Below are 24992 nucleotides of genomic sequence, written 5' to 3' on the forward strand. Positions count from 1 at the left end.
ACTCCAGCATTCTTGGATGACAGGATGCAGGTGGTAGTTTTTCCTTTGTTTTACATTAATTTTTAAATTTTAATATAAATATATGTCTGTGAATACATATATAATTTACTGTGAAAATATAAGCATCCTACTTATCACATAATGGTTATTTAAATATGCATTATAAACATACTTTCTTAAGTATGTAACTAAAAGGTAATTAAAAGATTTAAATTTTTTTTAAAAAGAGAAAAAAAAATTAGTGGATAAGGTGTCTTGCAATTAACAATGAATTCAATATGTATTGCAAAATCTTAAAAAATACATTAAAATAATTTTCTTCAGAGCACACACTAGATAGGAAAGGTCCACAGAGGCAAACTGAAGTCTAACCAGGAATATTGCAGGTAAAATTGTACCCAAATACTATAAAAAGTAAAATTTCTCTATGGATTCTCTTAATATGCTGAGAGGTAGCCCATTATTAAAATGGATTAGAATTTATGGAGATCATTGTGAGACGGATAAGGGATCAGTATATGAATTACTGCTTTGTGAATGTGATAGCATTCGCTCTTTCAGGTTAATATGCTTGTTACTAAACTTGGGGAAAAAAACTTACGTTGCAAAATTGGAAATTTTCTGTATGGTAGAAGACAGAATTGTCACATGAACTTTTTACGTGGTATGAAACAATATTCGTAACCTAATGGCCTGCCTGTGTTTCGTGTGTCCTCCTTTGTGTTTTAAAAATTAGGATTTCTCATAATTTTATTCCCATATCCTCTGGCAGCTCTAACTGGAAGGGGGCAGTGCCAACTCCATTCCGATGGGGTGTAGTTACTCATCAAGTGTGTATGGTTTCCACCACTTTGCTGATTCAGAAACAGCCCTTTTCTTTCATTTATCTCCCTGGCTTGGTTTTGGTAGGCATTGGGCCTTGGCTTACAAAAATACGATATAATATCTTCACTAAAAACAAAAATACAGCTATTAACAACCCAGCATCTTTTTGTAAATAAATGTAAATATGAGGAGGGCCAAAGTTCCTCACAGCGCAGCAAGGAACAGGAGAATTACAAAGAGAGGGATTTACATTTGTTCTCCCTCTATTTTAATCACAATAGAAAGAAGTCAATTGCTGACTGTGAATAGTGTTGTTTTGATTGGCTTTTGTTCAAATGACATAAAGTAAGGCAGATTTCTAAAGGTGTGGAATCCTCTAAAGGATTCCAGGTGTGTCTGTTAGGCCTTTTGTGCTTCATTGTCAGTCTCCTCAACTTCTGTCATTGGCAGGAGCTGCTAGTAATTCTTCTGTCCTTGGACAGTTTTTAGGGTTGAGGATGGAGTGTGGACCTACTCGTTTCATGTTCTATTCATAGGCCTCCTGGACTCCATACTCAAGTTCCCTACCTGGAAGACTTTCCTCCTGTAGAAAAGGCGCAGGTTTTGAAATGAATCCCTGCTATATACCAGCAGGGGGTCTGATTTGTCCTCTTTACCTGTATTTCTCCATGTACATCTTTGCTGTGGTCTGGACTCTACAGAAAACTTGAAACACTCTTTCACTTTCTTCTTTATGATGATGAGTAAATGGGGTTTCCTCTGTGGCAGATGAACTAGGATGGCACAGAGGGATATCTCCCATGTATCAGTATCCATGGTAACATTCCAAGCAAGAAGGAAGCATGCTAACACGACTCATCCACCCCACAAATTTTCAGGATTGTCACCAAGCAGAACGAAAAAAGTCATCCCCACACAGCAAATAGAAATCTCCTTATATTGTTAAATGTCCTCTCAACCTTCCCCCTTTGTCCAAGTCTCTTCAAAAAGCAGCCCCTATTTTGTGGTCTGTATTCTCTATGCAAGCAGCTGTGTCAATGCAGTTATATTCTTCAACCTTCAAGTAGTTTGTGTCTTTATATTTTCACTGGGGATGGGGAACAGAAAAGGGAGGAGTGAATCCGGGGGAGCATGGAATTTTTTCATGTCTTTTAATTCTATCCATGTTTTCTCCCTTCATTCAAATTGAAAATTCACCAAATCTGTTTCCCTACAGGATGTTACAGAGAAACAGCCATTCCTCCCCCACTGTCTGCCCCTCCTCCCGCTACAGTGTAACCATGATTTCTAAGACTGCATGATTTTAATAAGGATTCTTGGCAGATCTGATGAGACAAACCTTCTGTCATTGGTGATACAGTTTACTGGCTTGTTAAGGCATCTCTTGTCCGCATGAAAGTCAGTCCTTCCATGCTTGTGTGTGCAGTAAGGAGTTTAAAGGCGCTGGGAAGACACCACGCATGTGTTAATTCGTGCTGCAGCAGCGAGCATCTCTTCCACTTTGATCTCATAGTTAATCTGCGTGATAGTTAATCGCACAGAGACTCTTTGATCTTTTTTAAATTTCTTTTAAACACACACACACACACACAACCCTATCCCAGCCTTCGCACGCTAAAAGGAAAAAAAAAAAAAAATCAAAACAGAGCAAACAAATAAACAGACCTAAAATGATGGACCTGGGGGAGTATGTGTGAGTGTGAGGGGCATGAGTATGTGTAGAGTGTGCGCGCATCTTTCTCCCTTATTTGTATCGGTGTGCGTCTCTCTCTGTACCCTCCCCCTGCCTCAAATACATTATTCCCCTAGACTTGGAAGCCGCTCCCAGAGCTGACGCTTTGATGGTATCTGCAAGCGTTTGTGCTGATCTTATTTCTGCCCCCTGAATATTAATTCCCAAAGCTGGTGGCAATACAGTTCCCCAGTGACGGGACCTACTAGAGGCAGGTGGGGGGAGCCACCATCAGATCATAAGCATAATAATAATACAAAGGGGAGGGATTCTTCTGCAACCAAGAGATTAGAGGCAGAGGAGGAAAAAAAAGCGATGAGTTCGACAAATATATGGAGCACAGGAAGCTCAGACTACTCGACTCCTGTATTTTCACAGAAAATGACGGTGTGGATTCTGCTCCTGCTATCGCTCTACCCCGGGTAAGATGTGTTGTTTTCAGCGTTGTTTTGTTCCAGAGGGGTGGGGGAGGGGGTGGGGATGTAGAACTAGGGAGACCACCCAGATTTTAAACACTGTTCTAGGATATGGGGTTATAATTTAAGGAAATGTGAAAATATAGGGTAGAAAATAGAGGGATGAAAGAGGAAGGTCACTTTCGTTTATTTATTAATTTATTGGATTTTATTTGTTTTGTTTTAGAGTAGAAAAGCTAACGTCATAAAGACTTTGTGTTTGGGGAGTAGCATTTTGATAATACTGCAATCTGATGTCGAGGTGGGCTGTGCTGATACAAGCCGGCATTTGAGGCCATGTTGGAGGCGTTTTGGGTGGGGGTCTGGAGGAGATAACTGCAAATGGGATCCTGGAGAACATCCAGGAGATGTGTGTGTGTGTGTGTGTGTGTGTGTATGGGATGGAGGGGTTCTGTTCCTGTACACCAAAGTATTGCTTGCTCCTGCACCTGGGCATTCTTAAAATCAGTCAGCCAGATTTTCTATTCAGCCCCATTGACCTGGCAGGAGATTCCCTGATGGGCAAACATGGTTCAGCACCAGGGACAGCAGTCCCAGTTAGGGCCAAAAGGAAAGAGGTTTATCTAACCCCATAGGGAAATCTAATTCTATACAGGACATCGTATAGTACAGACAGAAGGCCAAAGGAGCCAAGGAGCACTAATGACCTCTGGGAGCCCTGTTCTGATTTCTCTACCCCCTCCTTGAAGATGGGAGGGGGCATGGGATGGAGAATGTAGTTGATGAAAGCATAGAGGATATATGACTAGAAAAGACTTGGTCTTGCTGCAATGTTGAAAAAAATAAGCTGAACCAGGTGAATGTTAAGCCAAAATTGTCAAGTTATGCATTGATGCCTTAAAGCCTTGCTGAACTATATGGAAACGATGGGAAGGGGGGAGATGAATTCCCCAAAACCCTGAGCCAGTGTGTGCTCTGAAGTGTTTTGCTCCTAAATTTTCTTGAACTTCATTGCACCAAAAGTATCAGTGAATATTCCTCCACCTATAGGTCATTATTTATCTACACACCCAAACAGCCCCTGGCACCACACATATACATTCCCTCAGGATGTCCAGCCAGGACCAAAGGCAAGTTAGAGGTTCACTATTTACATTTCATGCTTTCTTCTAGGTCATTTTAAAATAAACTCTAAGAATTACTCTCATACCCCTTCCCCCCCAAAAAAAAAAGAAAAAAAGAAGAGAAAAAACTAGCTATAGAAAAAATCAAGCCATTGCCCTAAGGTTTTCATGGGAGTTGACATTCTTATGTAGTATTTGTAACAAAAGGAGATAAAAGGGATAGGGGTTAAACTATTATTAAAAAATTTCTAGTTAACTTCTCTGGTCCTCCATTCTCTAGGGTAGGTAATGGGAGATGCAGATTTCTGATTAAGAAGAGATCCAGGGAAAACAAGGTGTGAAAACTTTTTTTTTTTTTTGGAGTTTCTAAGCAGACAGGGTCTGCTTAATTATTTCAGCACTTTTCATACCTTTCTCCTTTACTTTAAAATAGAATGTGTTTTCATTAAGAGCATGAGATTAAATAGCTTTCTCAAAAGTGGAGACAGTCTTTTACTGGAAATGTTTCATGTGCATTACATTTGAGTGGAATCCTGGAAAAACATTTTTTCTATCTAAAATTTGCACATATATTTTTCTGTTTAGTGTTATATGTAGCTCTTAATTTGTTTCAGAAGTTAGAGAGTTGATAGTTGCTATGGATAGAAAATCATTCTCATATTCTTAGCATTTATGAAACCTGTGGATTGAAATTTAGACAAGACAGGAAAATAGGTCTTTCCTTCCTACTCATGTCTATCTTAGTAAATAGTTTTTTTAACAAAATAGATGAATATATTATTATTATCTCCAATGGTCTTGTTTTAATGAAAAAATGTAATTTTATTATTATTCATAATGGTATGTTTAAGATGTCTTTTTATTGCCACAGTTCTGACTTTTCCAATATTATGTAAAAAGTAAAACTTAGTGATACATTTTAATTTTTAATTCTTTGCATAATAGCCTAGATGAGCTTTGTAAATAGCCCTGAAAAAGGGAACTGTGTGTCATGTAAGCTCTCCAATAGGATTTTCACATTTTCTCAGTAATGAGAGGGAATGGAGTCATTGCAGTTTAGTGCAGAGAATGTGATCAGAGTTTTAGTTTGCTGCAATCCCATAAAAAAAAAAGCCATTTGAGTGGCTGAATGGGGCTGGATGGAAATAGAAGCTTTGATTTCTAAAGCTGGTTCTAAAGAAGGACAAAAATCATCCGGGAAAATGTGGGACCCTGGAAGCCAATTTAAAAGAGGCTTTTTGGGTAAATAGTGGCAGTAGAAGCATTAAAAAAACAAACATTTCATTGACTTTTTCATTTCCATAACTGCAAAGAGTAAGTTTTTCTCCTTTATTAAATTGATTAAATTTATTATATTGTGTTTATACAAAAGTAAAACGAGGAAGGATATAAAGCATTGAGGTGAGGATGTTAATAGCTAACATCTCTTATGTATGAAATATTAATTTCTGAACCTCAAAGTTATATAAACTGTCCTGTATCTTGTATATAGTGCTATTGAAAGAAACACCTAGAAAACTTGCTTAAATGGAGATTCCTGAACCATACACTGAAAGATTCTGAATCATTATGTTTGGGATGAAACTCAGGAATATTCATTTTCAACAAGTACCCTAGACCACACATTGAAGAAAAGTGGCATTTACTTTGCTGATTTCCAAAAGTTTATCACCGTATTTAATATTTACAAGTGCTTTGATTATTGCTACTTCACTATTCAACTGAGCATAATGAGTCAATTTCACATATAGAATTTCTTATTTGGAAGTCATTGGGCATATTATACAAACCACAAAGGATAAGGAATACCTATAAAGGATTTTAATAAATGCAACTCATGTGTGAGGAAACATGGGCTGAAAAATAAAATATGCATATATGTATGAATGTGTGTAATTATATTCACAAACTACATACATTCTATGTACAACTACTCATACATACAGGTTTTAAAACAAATTTCACAATCTATAAACTCTTTCAATGTAATTATTTTCCATCTCAGAGTAAAAATACACTAACAAGAAGAAATAGAGATACAACAAAAAAATTTTTAGAATAAATAGGAATTAAGTGTTAAAAGTAAATATATTTTGGGGTGCCTGGGTGGCTCAGATGGTTAAGCATCTGCCTTCGGCTCAGGTCATGATCCCAGGGTCCTGGGATGGAGCCCCAACTCGGGCTCCTGGCTCAGCGGGGAGCCTACTTCTTCTCCCTCTCCCTCTGCCTCTTCTTCTCATGCTCCCTCTCTCTATCTCTGTGTCTCAATTGAATAAAAAAAAAAAACTTAAAAAAAAAAGTAAATATATTTTTCTATTGGAATAAAATAAGATTTTTATAACAAAAAAATTTTTTTTCAAGGAGAGTAGAGATGAATTTGATTGACTTTTTGATCCTCAATGTGACCCTTACTTTGAAGTGCTAGCAACTGAATTTTAAAAAAGAAAATTGAGTTAAAGATTCATAAATATTTTCTGTTCTTAGCTGTTGCCTGAACAGAAATGCTTCAGGAGACTTTTCTTGTGAGCTGCTAAAGTTTTGTGTTTTTTTAATCCCATAATCAATGTTTTCATAGTTTTTAACTTTAAGCAGGCTATGATCCTTCATGTAGAGGGTACATTGTGATTCTTCCTTCTAACCCTGTTAGTTAACAATTATTCTCTACACACAACCTTACTCTGTCCTATCTTTCCAAATGCTCCAATTGGTTTTATCCAGAAAAAAATAATTTCCTCAGCATACTTAATTGCTAAGTTGTTGATAGAACATTTCAAATAATCTACCCTGAGGCAAACATCTACCTGGGGGGGAAAAAAAAGAAAAGAAATATTATCACCCAGTATTTCTCAGAATCCAGCTGCTCACCACTCCAGACAAAACATTTAGATTGTAGGCAGGAATTTAAGAATTGGCTTTTAATTTAAATAGTTACATCAATGTCTCTCTGATAGCTTAGACTTCATTTAGAATAATCTTCTCAAAATAATTGGATTACAGAATATTTAATGATCAAGGTCTCTGTTCTACACACTTGAAAATTTGCTTCCATGTCAATAATTTTTCAAATTGAAATTAAGACTAACTTTGAAGATTTTATCTTTGTTGTAAATATGGTAGTAGAGCTATGGCTTCTTGTCACTGTCACAATTTCCTAGCCATTCCAAGACAGAATTTTCACAGTTTAAATACAGGTAGGCTTTGCTGGAATGACATACCTTGTGGTTGAAGGGGAACAGGTATATATTTTTGTCTCACTACATAGACTTTGGTTCTACAACCAAACTTGAGTTCATTGCAGGGTTTCAATTATTATAAAGGATCTTTGCTTAAAAAGCATTCTTGTTTTCCCCACTATTATGTTATTTGGTATTCATATGGTTTTCCTTATTAATGGGTGGAGAGTATAATATCAGTGCTACTTATTTAGCGTTTACATGGCACTTTATCTATAGAGTTATACAATGATTTTTATAATGATATAGAATTATTACCATATTCTGCATTCTTATCATAATACTATAGGGATTAATATGATTGGGAGTTAAATTTTATTTTTACTCTAAGCCACTAATGTGTAACTTAAAGAAGGCTTTTTATTTTCTTTTAAAGGATATTTATTCTCTAGAATATGGGAGAAATGAATAGCAAATAACCCTCCCAGTAAAGTCAACTGGAGAGGGCTTTTATATCGCAAAACAATCCAAGTGTTTTCTTACCTTGGAAAGAAGAGGGCTGGTTATACCTGTGTAGTTTGGATTATTGCCCTAGGAATATGACTAGGGGAGTTTTAATCCTGCTTTACAACTAATATTCAAGAAGACTTGAACTAGTGCCTTAATTTCTCCATATTTCATTTCCTACAGCTATTATTCTATCTTCCTTATCAAACTCATGAGACTAAACAGAGAATAAGAATGTGTATGCAAATATTCTCAGAAGAAAATGAAGCCCCAATTTCTAGTTGTAACTTCATATTCCTTTAAAATTAAAGCTTATGCACTTTAATATTATTGCATGCCAAAGTTAAGCAGTTGCTTGTATGATTGAGGTGATTAAAATGTCAACTGTAAATATTTACATATTGCAGATTGCAGTGCCTGGGTGGCTCAGTCAGTTAAGCCTCAGACTCTCGATTTTGTTTCAGGTCATTATTTCAGGATCGTGAGATCGAGCTCCAGTTTGGGCACGCTCAGTGCAGAGTCTGCCTGTCCATTTCCTCCTCCTCTGTGCCACACCTCTCCACTCCCACCCCCCAGCACTTGTGTGTGTGTGTGTGTGCGCGCGCGCGTGCCCATGTGCACACGCGCTCAGTCTCTCTAAAATAAATAAATGAAATCTTTAAAAAAAAATACATATTGAAGTTACTTTATATCTTTCATTTTTTCTAAGGATTTTTGTAGATCTTTAATTTCATGTCTTCTATTAGATGATACTTAAAATCTGCCTGTATTTCCCAATAACAGATTTATTGAACATGCTGCACTTAGGTAGGTATAGTCTAAAAATTATATTTCTCTTCAAATCTTATCTGTTGAATCTCTTTTCCCCATACCTGGACAATATCTAAGGTAAATCCCATAAATTTTCTATTCATTTCAAAGTTTAGAATAATCTCATTTTTAGGTATTAAATTCTCATCTAAATTCATCTTTCAATCTCCCATTGAGTTTTGTTTTTTTCTTCTATTCTCTTATCAGGCTTAACCTAAGATTTCTTTTGTCTGACACTACTTCTTCACTTTTTTGTTAGGCCTTTCCTTCTCTCTTAGTATGTTGCTCTTGACTTTTTTGTGAGATTGGAGTGGAGGGAAAGAAGATAATTAAAGGAGCAGAAAGATCTTAAATTGTGTTATCTGGGTGACAGATACCTAGATGCTGAGTTATTCTTTCATGGGGGTGTTGGATGGGTTCCATGAAGATAACCCTCTTTCTCCTTTCCACTTTTGGGTACCTCCAGCATTGCACTATTCCCTGACATGAGTTACGCTATATGATGGCTGATGTCAGATGATACCCCTTCAGCTCCACTCCAAAATACATTCACCCTGATTCTCTGCTAGCATTACCTCACCAAATAGAGAGTTTTTAAAAGATGTTTCCAACATGACTATTTTTTGACATCCATTTAGCTTAGGAGAGGAGGGAAGGAAGGAAAGAAGAATGAATGGACTGAGGGATGGACTTAGCAAAACTGCCTGTCAGATTCTGGAAGTGAAGGTCTTTCTCACTCAGATTCACTATTCAGGTTATTCAAACCAGCCTATTACCTTTAGACTTTTTCAGGAAAGAATCAGGCTACAGTAGTCCTTTGGACTGCTCAGATTATAGAGAATACAGGGCATATTTACCTAAGAGTTCTCTATCCACTTTGTGTTCATAGAGCACTAACAAGCAGGTATGCAAGTTTTCTATTTGGGGTAAAGATAGCATTTGACTTTGTTAGTTTTCCATCACAGTAGACATCTGTGAGTGGATTTCTTGACTTCCTTTTTTTAATTGCCTTGAGCTAGAGGTGGTGCAAATATCTCCATGGGAGGAGGGAATATGAAATTGCACAGCTCTTTCTACTCATAGGCCAATAAACTTCTTATACAAGAATGCCTTTCTCATTGAATCCTTAAACTTCTATTATGTGGCTACAAGGTGGGTGAAGGAAAAGGAACCCATGACTGGTTTTTAGCCTTCTCTAGAAAGTTCTGCCTCTTTTTGGCAGCCTTCCACATTCGTACTAAATGAGAGTCTAACACTCCTTACTTATATTTTCCCTGTTCTGAGACCTTGGTTATGATAACAACAGGGAAAGTATATTTAATATTCTGTTCCCTATGCATTGTATTTCTCCCAGATATCCATTGGCTAATTCACCTACTCAAATATTACCTTCCCAATTATACTGATCATTCAGTGTAATATTGCAAACAACATTCAGCCTTCTACTCACAATTCCACTTATTCTCATCTATGTTTTATGCTTCCTTATACTTTGAGCCTTCAGTAATTAAGTAGATAATTTTATACAGTGTTGCTTACTGGTTTATTATTTTTACTTTTTATTTTCTGTTACCCTCAGTAGAAGCCAGGATTGATGAAAGCAAAGACACTGTTTTGTCTACTTATATAACCCAGGCTTTTAGAGAAGTGCTTTGCCTCTAAAAATGCTTAATAATTATTTTTTAATTAAATAATGAAAATTGCATTTTATTTTCCCTGTAATTTGTCTTATTTTAAAAAAGGAAGAAAGACAGGTGCCTGGGTGGCTCAGCATCTGCCTTCGGCTCAGGTCATGATCCCAGGGTCCTGGGATCGAGCTCCACATTGGGCTCCCTGCTCAGCGGGAAGCCTGCTTCTCCCTCTCCTTCTCCCCCTGCTTGTGTTCCCTCTCTCTCTCCTGCTGTGTCTCTCTCTCTGAAATAAATAAATAAAATCTTAAAAAATAAAAAAAGGAAGAAAGAAAACCCTTTTTATCTTCCCAACAGTATCTCACTCTAAGTTCGGTATATATAGCTGCTAACAAAAACAAAAAAGCAAACAGGTCCTAAAGTATAGTGTGGTCCTTAAAGAGTGTAAGCTATGGAGCCACACTTGACCAGAATTTAAATTTCTATCCCTACCATTACTTGCTGGCCCTCAGTTACTTTCATATAGCCTTAGTCTCTTCATATAAAGACAAGGAAGATAATAATTCTTCATAAGTTTGAGTAGTAATTGATATGATACATGGTAAGGGCTTGACACATGGTAATCATCCCTTATATGTTGTCATTGTTTTTGTTACTACTACAGGGTCATTATTTCCTGGGGATATTCCTAGAAGCAGAAGTATCTTCTCCACCTCTGTTAAATCGAAATTTTGGGAGAGTGCAGGAGAGGGTTTCTTTCTTTCTTTTCTTTTTCTTTCTTTCTTTCTTTTCTTTTCTTTCTTTTCTCTTTCTTTCTTTTCTTTTCTTTCCTTTTCTTTCCTTTTCTTTCTTTTCTTTCTTTCTTCTCTTTCTTCTCTTTTCTCTCTCTTCTCTCTCTTCTCTCTCTTCTCTCTCTTCTCTCTCTTCTCTCCTTTCTTTCCTTCTTTCCTTCTTTCTTTCCTTCCTTTCTTTCCTTCTTCCTTTCTTTCCTTTCTTTCCTTTCCTTTCAGATTATTTATTTATTTATTTATTTGACAGAGAGAGACACAGCGAGAGAGGGAACACAAGCAGGAGGAGTGAGAGAGGGAGAAGCAGGCTTCCTGCGGAGCAGGGAGCCCAATGCGGGGCTTGATTCCAGGACCCTGGGATCATGACCTGAGCCTAAGGCAGACGCTTAATGACTGAGCCACCCAGGCACCCCGAAGAGAGGGTTTCTTAATAAGAATTCTCTAATTCTTCAGTCCCCTACCTTAAGTTGTGTAAGATAAGAAAATAGGGGAAAGGTCCCTAAGTTTGTAGAATGCCTAGACCAGTCATTCATTTTAGATCATTTTTGTAAACTTAATATTTCTAACATATGTAGATTAGATCCCAGTATAATAAGAAAATAAATGCTGACACATGGAACTTCTTGAAGAAGTTTCTCTAATGATATGCAAATAAGGATCTTTTTCCAGAGATAGTGTGAAACCACTTTGAGTTTCTGAGCAAAATTACTCAACCTATTATTCAGAGCAAACCCATGTTGTTACTCTTGATGGCAACATCTATATTAGATTTGAAATGGAAGCAATGGGTCGAATCTGGAGAGTAATGAGGAAGGAGACAATCCAAGCTGATATTTTGCTATTCAGGGTCATGACTAACTTCATTTTTCTTTGTGCCTAATAGGTCTGATTATGGAATTAAACTCAACATCATCTGTCACCTAGGTTACTAAATCAGTCACCTAAAGTACTTTCTGATGCCAGTTTTGCTGTCTTATTAATTTACTACACAGCAGAGAGATATTTCTCCTATCAAATATTTTCTTAATTATATAACTGAGATGTAGTAAACTGTTCAGAATTTAGGTGTACAGTTAGATGAAATTTTCTCAAATGTATGCAGTAGTATAATCACCGCTCCTATATACATATGCATACACACACACACACACACACACACGTTTTCAATATATATTAGTTCAGCCACATCTGCAGGTTTTCTTACATTCCTTTTCAGTTAACTACCTCTCTACTCTCCCTTTCCTCCCTTCTCCTGATAGTCTCGCTTGTGATTTTTCTCACAACAGACTATTTTTTTTTCTATTCTAGAACTTTATATTGATGAAACCAACATTTTGTGTCTAGTTTCTTTTGCTAAACATAGTGTTTTTGACACATAATAATGTTGCATATATCATGAGTTCCTTTTTATTTTTAGGAATCCCATGGTATGAATTATAACATGTTTACCCATTCTCCTCTTGATGTATACAATTTGAGGCAGTTTGGACAAAGCTGGCACAAACATTACTGTACAGATGTTTCATTGGACCCTTTCTCATTTTTCTTGGTGGAATTACTAGGACATAGAATTTATTTTTTATTTTTTATTTATTTTTATTTTTTAAAGATTTTATTTATTTATTTGAGAGAGAGAATGAGATAGAGCATGAGAGGGGGGAGGGTCAGAGGGAGAAGCAGACTGCCTGCCGAGCAGGGAGCCCGATGCGGGACTTGATCCCAGGACTCCAGGATCATGACCCGTGCTGAAGGCAGTCGCTTAACCAGCTGAGCCACCCAGGCGCCCTAGAATTTATTTTTATATTATAAGCAATTATCAGAACAGTTTTCTAATGTGTGACAGTTCAAGTTGCTGCACATCCTTACAACTTAAGGTATTATCTGCCTTTGCATTAGTTGGTATTATCTGCCTTTGCATTAGTTATCTATTTTTATATAAGCAGTTATCCAAAACATTAAAAAGTAACAACCCCCCCAAAACCAACCCCCCCCCCAAAGGCAAGCCATGTCTTACCTCACAAGGCTCCTGAGAATCAGGAATCCAGAAGTGACTTAGCGGGATGATTTTGGTTTAGGACCTCTCATGAGGTTGTAATCAATTTGTTGAACAGGGTTCCAGTTCTCTGAAGGTGCTAGATAAGCCATTCTCAAGCTCACTACTATATTGGCAGGACTTTCCACTTCCTTCACTGGTGGTCTCTCCATGGTGTTGGAGAGGTGGAGTGAAAAGAAAGAGATCTAAAGAGAGGGAGAGAGAGAGAGAGAGCATTCGAGATAGAAGCCACAGACTTTTGTAATAAAATCTTATAATTATGTACCATCACTAATGCCATGTGGCATTAGTAACAAGGAACAATCCTGATACATAGTGGGAAAGGCATATGTGAATGTGTGAGTACCAGAAAGATAGGATCACTGGGGACACTGCAGAGATGGGTAACTAAAGTCTTTTGGATTTAAACCATTACAGTGGGAGTAAAATTGTACCTATTCAGGTTTTTTGGTGTTTTTGTTGCGTTGGTTTTTTTGTGAGAGAGAGAGAGAGAGAGAGTGCTCCTGTGTGCAAACAGGTTGTTGGGGGGGTGCAGAGTGAGAGGGAGAGAGAATCTTAAGCAGCCTCCATGTCTAGCGCATAGCCAATGTGGGGCTCGATCTCACAACCCTGACATCATGACCTGAGCTGAAATCAAGAGTGGGACATTTAACCAACTGAACCACCCAGGTGCCCCTCAGGTTTTTTGTTTTGATTGATTTTATTATTGATTTGTAGAAGTACTTTATGATTTTATATAAAAACCCTTTGTCAGATGTAGGAAAATTTTTTTCCTGTCTTTGGGTTTATTATTTACTATTTTTTTAAAGATTTATTTATTTACTTGGGGGGGAGGGGCAAAAGGAGAGGGGAAGGAGAGAATCTCAAGCAGACTCCCCACTGAGCACAGAGCCTGACATGGGGCTCGAGATCATGACCTGAGCTGAAATCAAGAGTCCGACACTCAACTGACTGAGCCACCCAGGTACACTTATTATTTACTAATTTATTTAGGTGAGCAAAATGTTTAAAGTACAATTTGTCATTGTTTCCATTATGGTTAGTGTTTTTTCTGTCCTAGGATATTTGCCTCCTCCAAATTTGCAAAAATATTTTCATATTTTATCTAGAGACTTTATATTTACAGTTTTCTCTTTTAGCTCTAATATCCTTCTAATGTTTTATTATTTTCATTTAATATGTTAGAGAATGAGATTTATTACCCCCTACATTTTTTTTCTTTATTCTTATGTTAATCCCCATACATTACATCATTAGTTTTAGATGAAGTGTTCCATGATTCATTGTTTGTGCATAACACCCAGTGCTCCATGCGGAATGTGCCCTCCTCAATACTCACCACCAGGCTAACCCATCCTCCCACCCCCCTCCCCTCTAGAACCCTGTTTGTTTTTCAGAGTCCATCATCTCTCATGGTTCGTCTACCCCTCCGATTTCCCCCACTTCATTCTTCCCCTCCCGCTACCTTCTTCTTCTTCTTTTTTTTTCCTTAACATATATTGCATTATTTGTTTCAGAGGTACAGATCTGAGATTCAACAGTCTTGCACAATTTACAGCGCTTACCAGAGCACATACCCTCCCCAGTGTCCATCACCCAGTCACCCCATCCCTCCCACCCCACCCCCCACTCCAACAACACTCAGTTTGTTTCCTGCGATTAAGAATTCCTCATATCAGTGAGATCATATGATACATGTTTTTCTCTGTTTGACTTATTTCACTCAACATAATACCCTCCAGTTCCATCCACGTCGTTGCAAATGGCAAGATCTCATTCCTTTTGATGGCTGCATAATATTCCATTGTATATATATACCACATCTTCTTTATCCATTCATCTGTCGATGGACATCTTGGCTCTTTCCACAGTTTGGCTATTGTGGACATTGCTGCTATAAACATCGGGGTGCACGTACCCCTTCGGATCCCTACTTTTGTATCTTTGGGGTAAATACCCAGTAGTGTGATTGCTGGATCATATTATTACCCCCTACATTTATCCAATTGCTTCAGCCCCATTTTTTGAGGAAATTTTTCTTTTATTATTGATATTCCTTTGAACTTTGTCAAAATGTTAGTAACATATATGTCTAGGTCTATTTCTGAAATCTATATTCCATTCCATTGATCTACTAGATTATTTGTATGTCAGTACTATGTGACTTTGATCATTGTAGCCTTATAGTAAATCTTGAAACCAGGCAATGAATATGAAACACAACCTAGGTGTTCTTCTTTTGTAGGACCTATTTGTCTATTTTGCATCTTTTAATATCCTTACGTATTTTTAGTAAATTTGTCAACTTCTACAAAAACAAGCAAAACAAAAATGTCCTGCTGTGTCTCTATTGAAATGGTATTGAACATATAGATCAAATTAGAAATTATTGACATTTTGGCAATGTTAAGTCTTCCAATCCATGGACAGGGTTTATCTTTCCATATGTTTAGCTTGTCTTAAATTTTTCTCACTATTTTATTGTCCTATTTCAGTGTAGGCATTTTGTACATGTTTCTTAAGTTTATTAAGTATTTTGTGTCTTATTTCAAATTATATACTTTTAAATTGTTTACCAAATGTTTATTACTATTATATAGAAAAGCAATTTATTTTGTATATTGATTTTATATCCTGTGGTATTTGTTCTAGAACTTATTCTGGTAATTCTAATAGATCCCTTATGATTTTTTATAATACAATATTGTTATCTGCAAATAAATGTAGTTTTACTTAAGAATGACTTCTTACAATACAAATATGGTTTTATTGCCATATTAAATATTTGCAATAACACACCTTCTACCATAAAATCCAATTCTCTTAACTAGACTTGTAGGTAATATACCATATATTTGTTATGCAAAATGGAGACATTTTTATAGTGAAAGAGGGCATAATTATTAATAATTGTGTCAGGATCACAGGTGCCAATTGGTACTTTCCCAGGCAAACTGGGCATTTGATTACCCAATATGGTCCTTCATGATCTGATCCCTGACAACCTCTCCAGTGTTAGCTCCTGATCCTTCATTGGACCCAACTTAACTGTCACACTGTATTTTATTAGATTCCTTCAAATGCTGGTTTCATTATCCTACCTCCTTTAGAGGTACTACTTTCAGAGCTTCTTACCTCTCTTCCATTTTCTTTTGAAAATTTTCAAATTCTTTTGAAATTCTTTAATACAGAATTTTCATCAGAGAGATGTTTTAGGATTGAGAGATATTTTTGTTATAAATCTTTTCTATTTCATGACTAAAAAGGAGCATAGTGAATGGTATTTAACTAAGCTAATTATTATATTTGAAAGCATAAAAAAATATTCAGTAATAAAACCCTACTGAAAGGGAAAAATAAAACAAAACTTCCCAGTCACACCACGTCACCTCACCAAAATCTTTTATATAATAACATAAACTGCAAAATATTCAACTCAGTGCCACAAAACCAGAGCTATGTTGGCATCAAATACTCCTTGAAACATGTGATTTTTCAAGTACCCTTGTGGTCAACAGGCCATTAGCAGTGTTTCCGAGGTCCATAATGGGAGCTCCTTTTTGTAGATCTGCTACCATTTCCATATGCAGCTCAATTTCTCTGATGAATGAGTATATCAAAGTGAACTTTTTAGAGAATCACATAAGGAGGGAGAGATTTTCTCATTAATCTTATTCTCTTGGACTTCAGACTCCATGTAATCTCCTAAGCAGATGCTTAGTAAATGTTTAAGTATCAATGAAGTTTATCAGAAAAATGCACATAAAGCAGAAGTTTGGACATAGTGGTTACATACTCTGATTTAGGTGATCTGAATAGTGCCCTTAATTCTTCCTTATTTTGGGAATCATGTTTTGTTTAGTTCCTAGCCACTCTGTTCCTGGAACTATGCTGGATGCTGTAAAGCATTGGATGAGGCAAACCTAGTTGTTGCTCTTGTGGAAGTATTTTCTAGAATAAAGATGTGCTTTTAAAAACAAAACACTATACTATGTTATATATTATAATCCTATTTTTATAAATTTACTTATAGACAGTGTTCTATTTTTTATTGATTTGTTTCACTTATTGGCTCTGATTTAAGGAAATTGTGTAACCCAATATACATTTCACAATCAATCGTTTTTTAAACTCATAGATCCATGTGATTCTGTCCATTTTCTCCTTGAAATAGGCTAATGTGGGATGTCATTCAACTCTTGTTGAACTTTAAAGTGCTATGTTAAATGTGGAATGAAAATAAATGCAAAGTGGACAAACTTCTTCCTCCTTGTCTCCTGCCATAATTAAATATTTGTTGCATTCCTAACACTTGTTTGGCACTGTAGGGGTTGGAGATAAAACGGTGAGAAAAACTTCTATCTTCTTAATCCTCTTAGAGCTTGCAGTCTAGGGACAAACAGTAAACAAACTTCAAATAGAGGTAAAAGTTGAAGAAATAATTAAAAGTGTTGTGTGATGGAGAGAAGAAAAGAGTTACTTTAGGTAGAATGGTCAGGAGAGGCCTTTCTGACTAATGGGTAAGAAGTTGAGTTTATATGAATATTAAAAAAATTCAGCCATGAAAACATTCAACGGAAGGCTGTTCTCATCATAGGTAACAGCAGGTGCAACGGCCCTGAATGGAGAAAAAACTTGGTGTGATTTAGGAACTAAAAAAAGGCCCAGATAGTTGGGCAGTGTCCAAGGATCAAAAGTCAGGATATAGGATTTGGGAGGCAGAAAGCTGCTTCCTGTTACATGGCCTTGCAGCCTTAGTGAAGAATTTGAATTGTATTCCAGATACGGGGTTTGTGTCAGGAGAAATGCCTCATATAATATCAATTTTTTTTCTTAAGACATGTGCCTCTATGATTTGGGGAATGGTGAGGGTTACAATTTACCTGCCAATTCTCAATTGCTTACAATTAACTAAATTTTTTACTTTAAGCTTCCTTAGAGTTATACATAGTATTCTACATTTTGCTATAAAACCTTAGTGGGATCAAGAATCATTCTATTATTTCAGTTATTTGAAGTGTAGTAATTATTTTATGGCATTGTTATGAAATTATTGCATTATATTTAACTAATGTGTTTAAACAGATATGTTTTTATAAAGATAAGTACTTTGTATCTAAGAAATGGCAAAGATAGGGCGCCTGGGTGGCTCAGTTGGTTAAGCGACTGCCTTCAGCTCAGGTCATGATCCTGGAGTCCCTGGATCCAGTCCCGCATCGGGCTCCCTGCTCAGCGGGGAGTCTGCTTCTCCCTCTGACCCTCCCCCCTTTCATGCTCTCTCTCTCTCAGTCTCTCTCTCTCAAATAAATAAATAAAATCTTTAAAAAAAAATGGCAAAGATAGTCTCTTACTTACAAATTAATATGATTTAGGAGCAGTTATTTGGATGACTGAGTTTTACATTTTAAGGGATTCTCAGAGAACATTAACAAAAGTATACTTATTTCCTATCCATAAAATATGTTGAACTTAATCTGTGAACAACGAAGCCATGAAAGGTAATATTCCATCTAAAATGCTGAAAGAGATCCAAACATCTATGTAGCAATTTAAAAGGAAACCACAATACCATTTCAGTAATAAAATTCCTTTCTCCCCAGGAGAGTTTAATTGATTGATTGATTTATATTTATTTTTTTAAAGATTTCATTCATTTGACAGAGCATGAGCACATAGGCAGGTGGAAGGGCCAGAGGGAGAGGGTGAAGTAGATTCTCTGTCCAGTAGGGAGCTCGATGCAGGGCTTGATCCCAGGACCACGAGATCATGACCTGAGCCAAAGGCAGATGCTCAACAACTGAGCCACCCAGGCGCACCCCCCCACCAGGAGATTTTTAAATGTTTGGGCTCAATTACCTCATACTTTAGTATCAGGAAATTTTACAAAAATCTTATATCAAAGAATATTTTCAAAGTTCAGTGATTTAAGTTTACAGCATAATAGCTTTTTGTTTTATTTTTAACGTAGAATAAAATTGACATTTATTGGTGGGCAGTTGTATGAATTTTAACACACATAAATTCTTGTAATTCAGTATTCCTTTTTTTTTCTTTAAAGATTTATTTATTTGACAGAGAGAGAGAGACAGCGAGAGAGGGAACACAAGCAAGGGGAGTGGGAGAGGGAGAAGCAGGCCTCCCGCTAGCAGGGAGCCCGATGTAGGACTTAATCCCAGGACCCTGGGATCATGACCTGAGCTGAAGGCAGACGCTTAGCGACTGAGTCACCCAGGCGCCCCTGGAATAATAACTTTTAAAAGATTATCTAGATTTTTTTTTTTCTTTCTGGAATGCTTACACAAAATGACCATATTAAGTTTTTCCAGACAAATGGAAGTTTCTTTTATTTTGACTGAGGTTGTACTCTTGATTGAATTAGTCAGGACCTTTTCATTGGTAGTGATATCATTGAAATGGTAATCAGTAATGTGATCTGTTTTGACACCAGTGGTAATTAGGTACCTGAGGATACTGGAAAGGATGGAAAGAAAACCGATAGGGAACTTGTAGGAAGAAACATGGATTCTGTGGAGCCTCTTTTTGCGATTTGTGCATTAGATTTGCAGTCTCTTGAAAAAGGTAATAATACATTACCTAGAAAAGGCAGTAAGGGACCTTGTTATTCCATTAAGGCACTCTCTACATGGTATGAATTCCTTGTCATTTAAAGCTTTTAAACTTATTGCATTGTACAGGATCTATGTTTGTAAATATATAAATGATACATACATAAATGTATGGATAGTTTTCTATCCATAGAAATGCACTTAAACTGGGGTGAAGTTAGGCTGATTTCAAAGTCCATCGGGACTTTTTTTAAGATTTTATTTATTTGACAGAGAGAGTGCATACAAGTAGGAGGAGTGACAGGCAGAGAGAGAGGGAGAAGCGGGCTCCCCTCAGAGCAAGGAGCCAGATGTGGAGCTGGATCCCAGGACCCTGGGATCATGACCTGAGCTGAAGGCAGATGCTTAACTGACTGAGCCCCCCATGAGCCCCCCCTTTTTTTAACATTCTTCCAGGATTCTAAGCACAAAAATAATTTTGGACTCTCTAAAATACATCCATAGAGTACTTATTCATGCTCATTTTCAATATAGAATTTTTTTTGTTAACACTACCATATTTTCGTAAACAAAACGTACTGAGGATAGTGTTTAGTTTATAGAAGATGCCTTTGAATAAAAACGAATAAACACAAATTTCTGTGAAGTATTTATAATTCCTAGTTATATAAATTTATATTGAGATAAAAATGGACTATTCATATAACAGGGGTAGGGACTGAGGAGGAAGAAAGCTGAAAGATGAGATAAGACTTGATTAACTTTTTAAAGTGATTAATAAAACCCTGATTTTGAGAACATGTTTTAGCAGGAAGAGCCAAATAATGAAAACGTTAAGAGTAGTCTAGTAGTAGACATGACCACAGAGACAGATTTGAAATTTGTGTTGACTTGAACTTAGACTATGGTGCAATTTTAGAAAATATAGAAGAGGAAAAAAATTTCCTAGAATCATGGTCATGTGGGTAAAATCCCACATAGAAGTGAAAGTTCAATCAGCCACCTGAGTAAATTAGCTCTATGTTTCCAAACATTTGAATATAAAGACAAAATTGAAATATTTCATTTTCTGCTCTCAAAGAACAGACTCCAATGAATTTTTAATATATTTTGAATATATTTGAATAAACATCTGAATATACGCAGATATTCCATGCAGTAGAATCAGCCTTCACTTTTGTAAACTGCTTTTCACTGACCCTTAAACTATCCTAAACCTGGGACAGTTTAACCTTTGGGAGAAAGTACACAAGTTTCTCTTATTCACATGTGTGGCCTCCTTGCAAATATGAGAACAATTTTGCATGTTTATATGTGTGACCTTTTATTTTGCTAGAAGAGGGATCAAAAGTTGGGTCAGTTCTTCAAAATGTTCTATTTTCTAGAGAAAACTATCCTTCTTACTACAGAAATTGAGATTTCATAATAAATGCAGAGGCACATTTATAGAAATAACCTTAACATCAAGTTGGAGGTACAGCAGACGGAGATTAGTCATGGTCTACCATGTGACAATGTTTTTATTATTGTCTTGCATTGTTAGTTCAGTGTTTCTTGCTTCTAGCTGTTTAGGTGTTTGTTTCCTCAAATAGATGAAAGGTGTTTTGATATCAGCATTGAACTTTCTACTTCTTTCCATCTACAACTGTGCTTTGCACAAAAGAATCTCAAATAATTAACTGAAGGACCAAGAAATATAAAGCTATAAGGCATTGTTTCCCAAATCTGGCCACCTTCATGGTTTTTGCCACATCTAAATGACACCTGATCATTTATTTACTTAATATTTTTCATAAAACCAGTATCTTTTTAAAGTAATTGTTTTACTTAATACATTTAATAATAAAAGTAATAAAATCTGGAAAATCAGTTTTCATAATACAAGCCACCTGCAAAGTAAATACAATGAAATCAGTGCAATGTTATCACATCTTAATTATATATTATTTTCTACTGGAAGTGCTGAGCTTGATGTTCTCCTTAGAAAGTAGATTAGCAAGTTGGAGAATGTGGTTAAAGAGAAATTATAAATAAACTGAGACACTGTCCTTAGTATAATTGAGTGTATTGACAGAAAATTAAAACAGGAAAAATTTTCAAATTATGTGCTTCAATGTCTAAATGCTATTCCTATGTGACACTTAAATCTGTCTTGGTTACCAGGGACAGGTGTCCTAAGTTCCGGGAACGGCCGATATGGGATAATTTTAATAGGACATAAATTTTGAGGATGATGCTATTTTGAACGTCCAGTGTACAATGAAACACTAGTAAGTGACATTTGACTTGGTTGAGAGTAATAACCAAAGTGGTACTTATTTTGGGAAAAAGCTCTATCACACTCTCTTGCACTAGCTCTTACTTCTGGCAGCACCTTAGAATTAGCTGAATATCAATGTCTTGGTCCTGTCCTAGATCAATTAATTGAGTATCTTAAGAGGCAGGTCTTCAGCACTGGTATTTTTTTTTAAAGCTCTCTAGGTAGTTATAACATGCAGTCAGGGTAAGAACGACTGGTCTATATAATGTATTGAACATTCAGTATATGCTGAACATTGTGCATTCCTAGTGAATGATAATCAAGTAGATAAAGGAAGAAATACAAATATTTCCTTCTGAGAATATTTCTTGACAGTAAATAAATTACAACCTTCTCTGACATTAGCTTATAGTTTACATATTTCTGTGGTTAAAGTTAGTCTTGGATTTTCATAGTCAGAACATAGCAACTCAATGCAAACTCCATGTGTATTTCTAGAATGAGGGAGAGCAGCCCCCCAAATTGTACTGGCCTAGTCTATCACTGTGTTATTGCAGTCCAATAATAATACAAGTGCAGTGGCTAAGTTCTGCTACGTCATAGAAAAAAAATTGTTGCTTGAGACCAACATAGTTATGGCCTCACTTCCTTTTAAAAATTCCACATCAGTATATAGTGTGCAAGATGAGTTGTCTCAGTTTCCCAAGATCGTTCAGGTTTTGAAGCCAAAGCTTCTACTCTGTGGCAAAATGTACACAAACAAGAAACCGAATATTATTTTTATCACTTACTAAAAAATCACATAAAAGTACCTTATATATAAAGGGATAGATTAGGAATTTGTCAGTTTAATAATCATTATTATCATTATAAATATCATTATTTATACCCTTGTATCTATTGACATTTGGATGTCAAGAATTCTTGTATCCATTGACATTTCTTATCACAATTTAGCATCAACACTTTTATTTCTATTCTATCAAACAGTTATAGACAGTTGGTTTCTGGGGCTAACCTTGGTTTTATTTTCTTTTTAACTCTCAAAAATATCTTCAGTGCATGTTACCTGAGTTTTTACACACAAGAAATTATAGTGTTCAATGAAGAAGGTGATGGCAATCATGTGATGGCATTATGTAGGCCACTCATTTTAATATTAGCTGTAATTGCTACCTATGTACATTTTTAAAGAGTAAATCTACATTTCCATGTAGATTTTCACAAACATTAAATTTTTAAAAATAACCCATACTCTCATTGATTCATCCAGTATTTTGGAAAGTATTCATTGCGTGTCTTGTTACGTGCCAGGCACTTTGGCAAATTTTCAGAAAATGACACTGTTGGAGACAGAAACGTTTCTTGCTCTTAGGAACCTAATGTTCTACTTTTAACTCTCACACCTAAACCTCATTTTTTAAATGCTTTGTCGTTGTTGTGAAGTAAAATGTAGAAAAGTACAAAAGACCTAAATATGGTTCAATGAATCATCACAAAATCCATATAACCCCCAACCACAACTGGAAATAAAATACTGCTAGCACCCTAGTAAACATCCTCCCTTACTTCCTCATTTTCTTCTTTCTCTTACCCAAAGAAATCATTGTTGTGATTTTCAGCTCTATAGTTGAATTTTGCCTTTTATTAAATTTTATATAAACAGAAACATAGCATGTGTGTGTGTGTGTGTGGCATCTTTTGCTCAATTTTTTTTTTTGATTCATGTTGCTGAATTTAGCAATAGTTCACCAACTTGTATTGTTGTATGATATTATGTGAATATACCATCTTTTATTAATCTATTGTAGTACTGGATTATGTTCACATCTGTTTGGGTTATGTTTTGTTTTATGTTCATATCTATTAATAATCTAAACATTCTTAATCAAGTCTTAGAGTAGACATGTGCATGTGTTTCTTTTTGAAATAAATCTAGAGATGGACTTTTTGGGATATGAAATAGGGATTATCATTAGCAGATAATGCCAAAATGTTTTCCTTCTAGCAGTGAATGAGTCCTATTTGCTCCACATTCTCCCAATTTTATTTAAGAATGGTTGAAACAAACAACACAAGTATGGTGAGGTGGCTAACCAAGGAAAATGGACTTCAGGGATAATCCTAGGCCTCACATTGATGGCTTTTTTCTGTGTACACCCCTTGACCCCAACGAGCGTTGTGGTTGTGTTTTCCACATTTCCCCTCCTTGCTTTATTAATTATCCCAATTTTCATTGGGTGTATGTGAAATCCTCATGCCTTTTGTGAAGCTGTTTCCATCTTGGATACTAATAGGATAGATAATTAGACCAAAATAATCAACATAATCTCCTCTAGCCATAGATTTCAGTTTCATATGTATGAATTCATATGTATTTGGCTAGCGATGCACAAATTTAGACTCTCTGGGGACTTTTCTTTGTGAAGGAACTTCTGGAAGAGTATATCTCTGTTTTCATAGATGTAAATAAGGAGGCATAGAGGTGTAAGGAGTTGTTAGCATCTCTTGACTGCATAGTCAGGCCATCTTTGGGTTGAAGCTGACACTGTGGAGGATAGATGGGTGAACTAGAAAGAATCTGAGTTTTCAAATACCATAGTTGTGAAGCTATCTAGAGCACTGTGAAGCTGATCCTACATTAGGCTTTATGACTATATATGTCAGTGCCTACCAATTTGGTTTGAATGTTCTGATACTTGCAATGAAATTTATCTTAGGTAATAAAACCCCACAGACAGTTATTTGATACAGGTCACTGGTGATTGCTAATAAAATAAACAATTTGCATTTACACATTGGATATATGTGTCTGATAATTGACTCAGTCAAATAAACATACTTACCAATAGCTGTTAACCTAATATTAAAAAATTGAACTTGGTAAGAGCTAAGGAAGTCATTATAAGTAGGACAATTCACGATCAGAATTGATGCTTGGGGATTTATTTCCTTGCTGTACCGCTCCTCTTTTTGAAAATTCACATTCATGTGTACACAGACAAGCAGAAGCACCTTTTCCAACAGGTTCTACATAGGTTCCTTACATGTCCTTACTGAGAGGTATAGAATCCCATAGGCCAGGAAAGACCCTTATGTGAAAGACTAAT

The 24992-nt window shown here is 36.1% G+C and overlaps 1 protein-coding gene across 5 annotated transcripts in view; it reads left to right on the plus strand.

Moving 5' to 3' along the window:
* Nucleotides 1-2843: 2843 nt before the first annotated feature.
* GABRG2 (gamma-aminobutyric acid type A receptor subunit gamma2) overlaps nt 2844-24992 on the plus strand; it is a 102575-nt gene continuing 80426 nt past the window's right edge. For 3 of the 5 annotated variants that reach the window (XM_035013778.1, XM_035013779.1, XM_035013780.1), the window contains exon 1: nt 2873-2979. In XM_035013778.1, coding sequence (XP_034869669.1) covers nt 2873-2979 — 107 coding nt within the window. Of the gene's footprint in view, nt 2980-24992 lie in introns of all 5 variants that reach the window. The other 2 variants (XM_035013771.1, XM_035013764.1) reach the window with 2 other exon arrangements.

The sequence above is a fragment of the Mirounga leonina genome, unplaced genomic scaffold (genome assembly GCF_011800145.1).
Source record: "Mirounga leonina isolate KUSES-001 unplaced genomic scaffold, KU_Mleo_1.0 Mir_104, whole genome shotgun sequence".
Lineage (NCBI taxonomy): Eukaryota > Metazoa > Chordata > Mammalia > Carnivora > Phocidae > Mirounga > Mirounga leonina.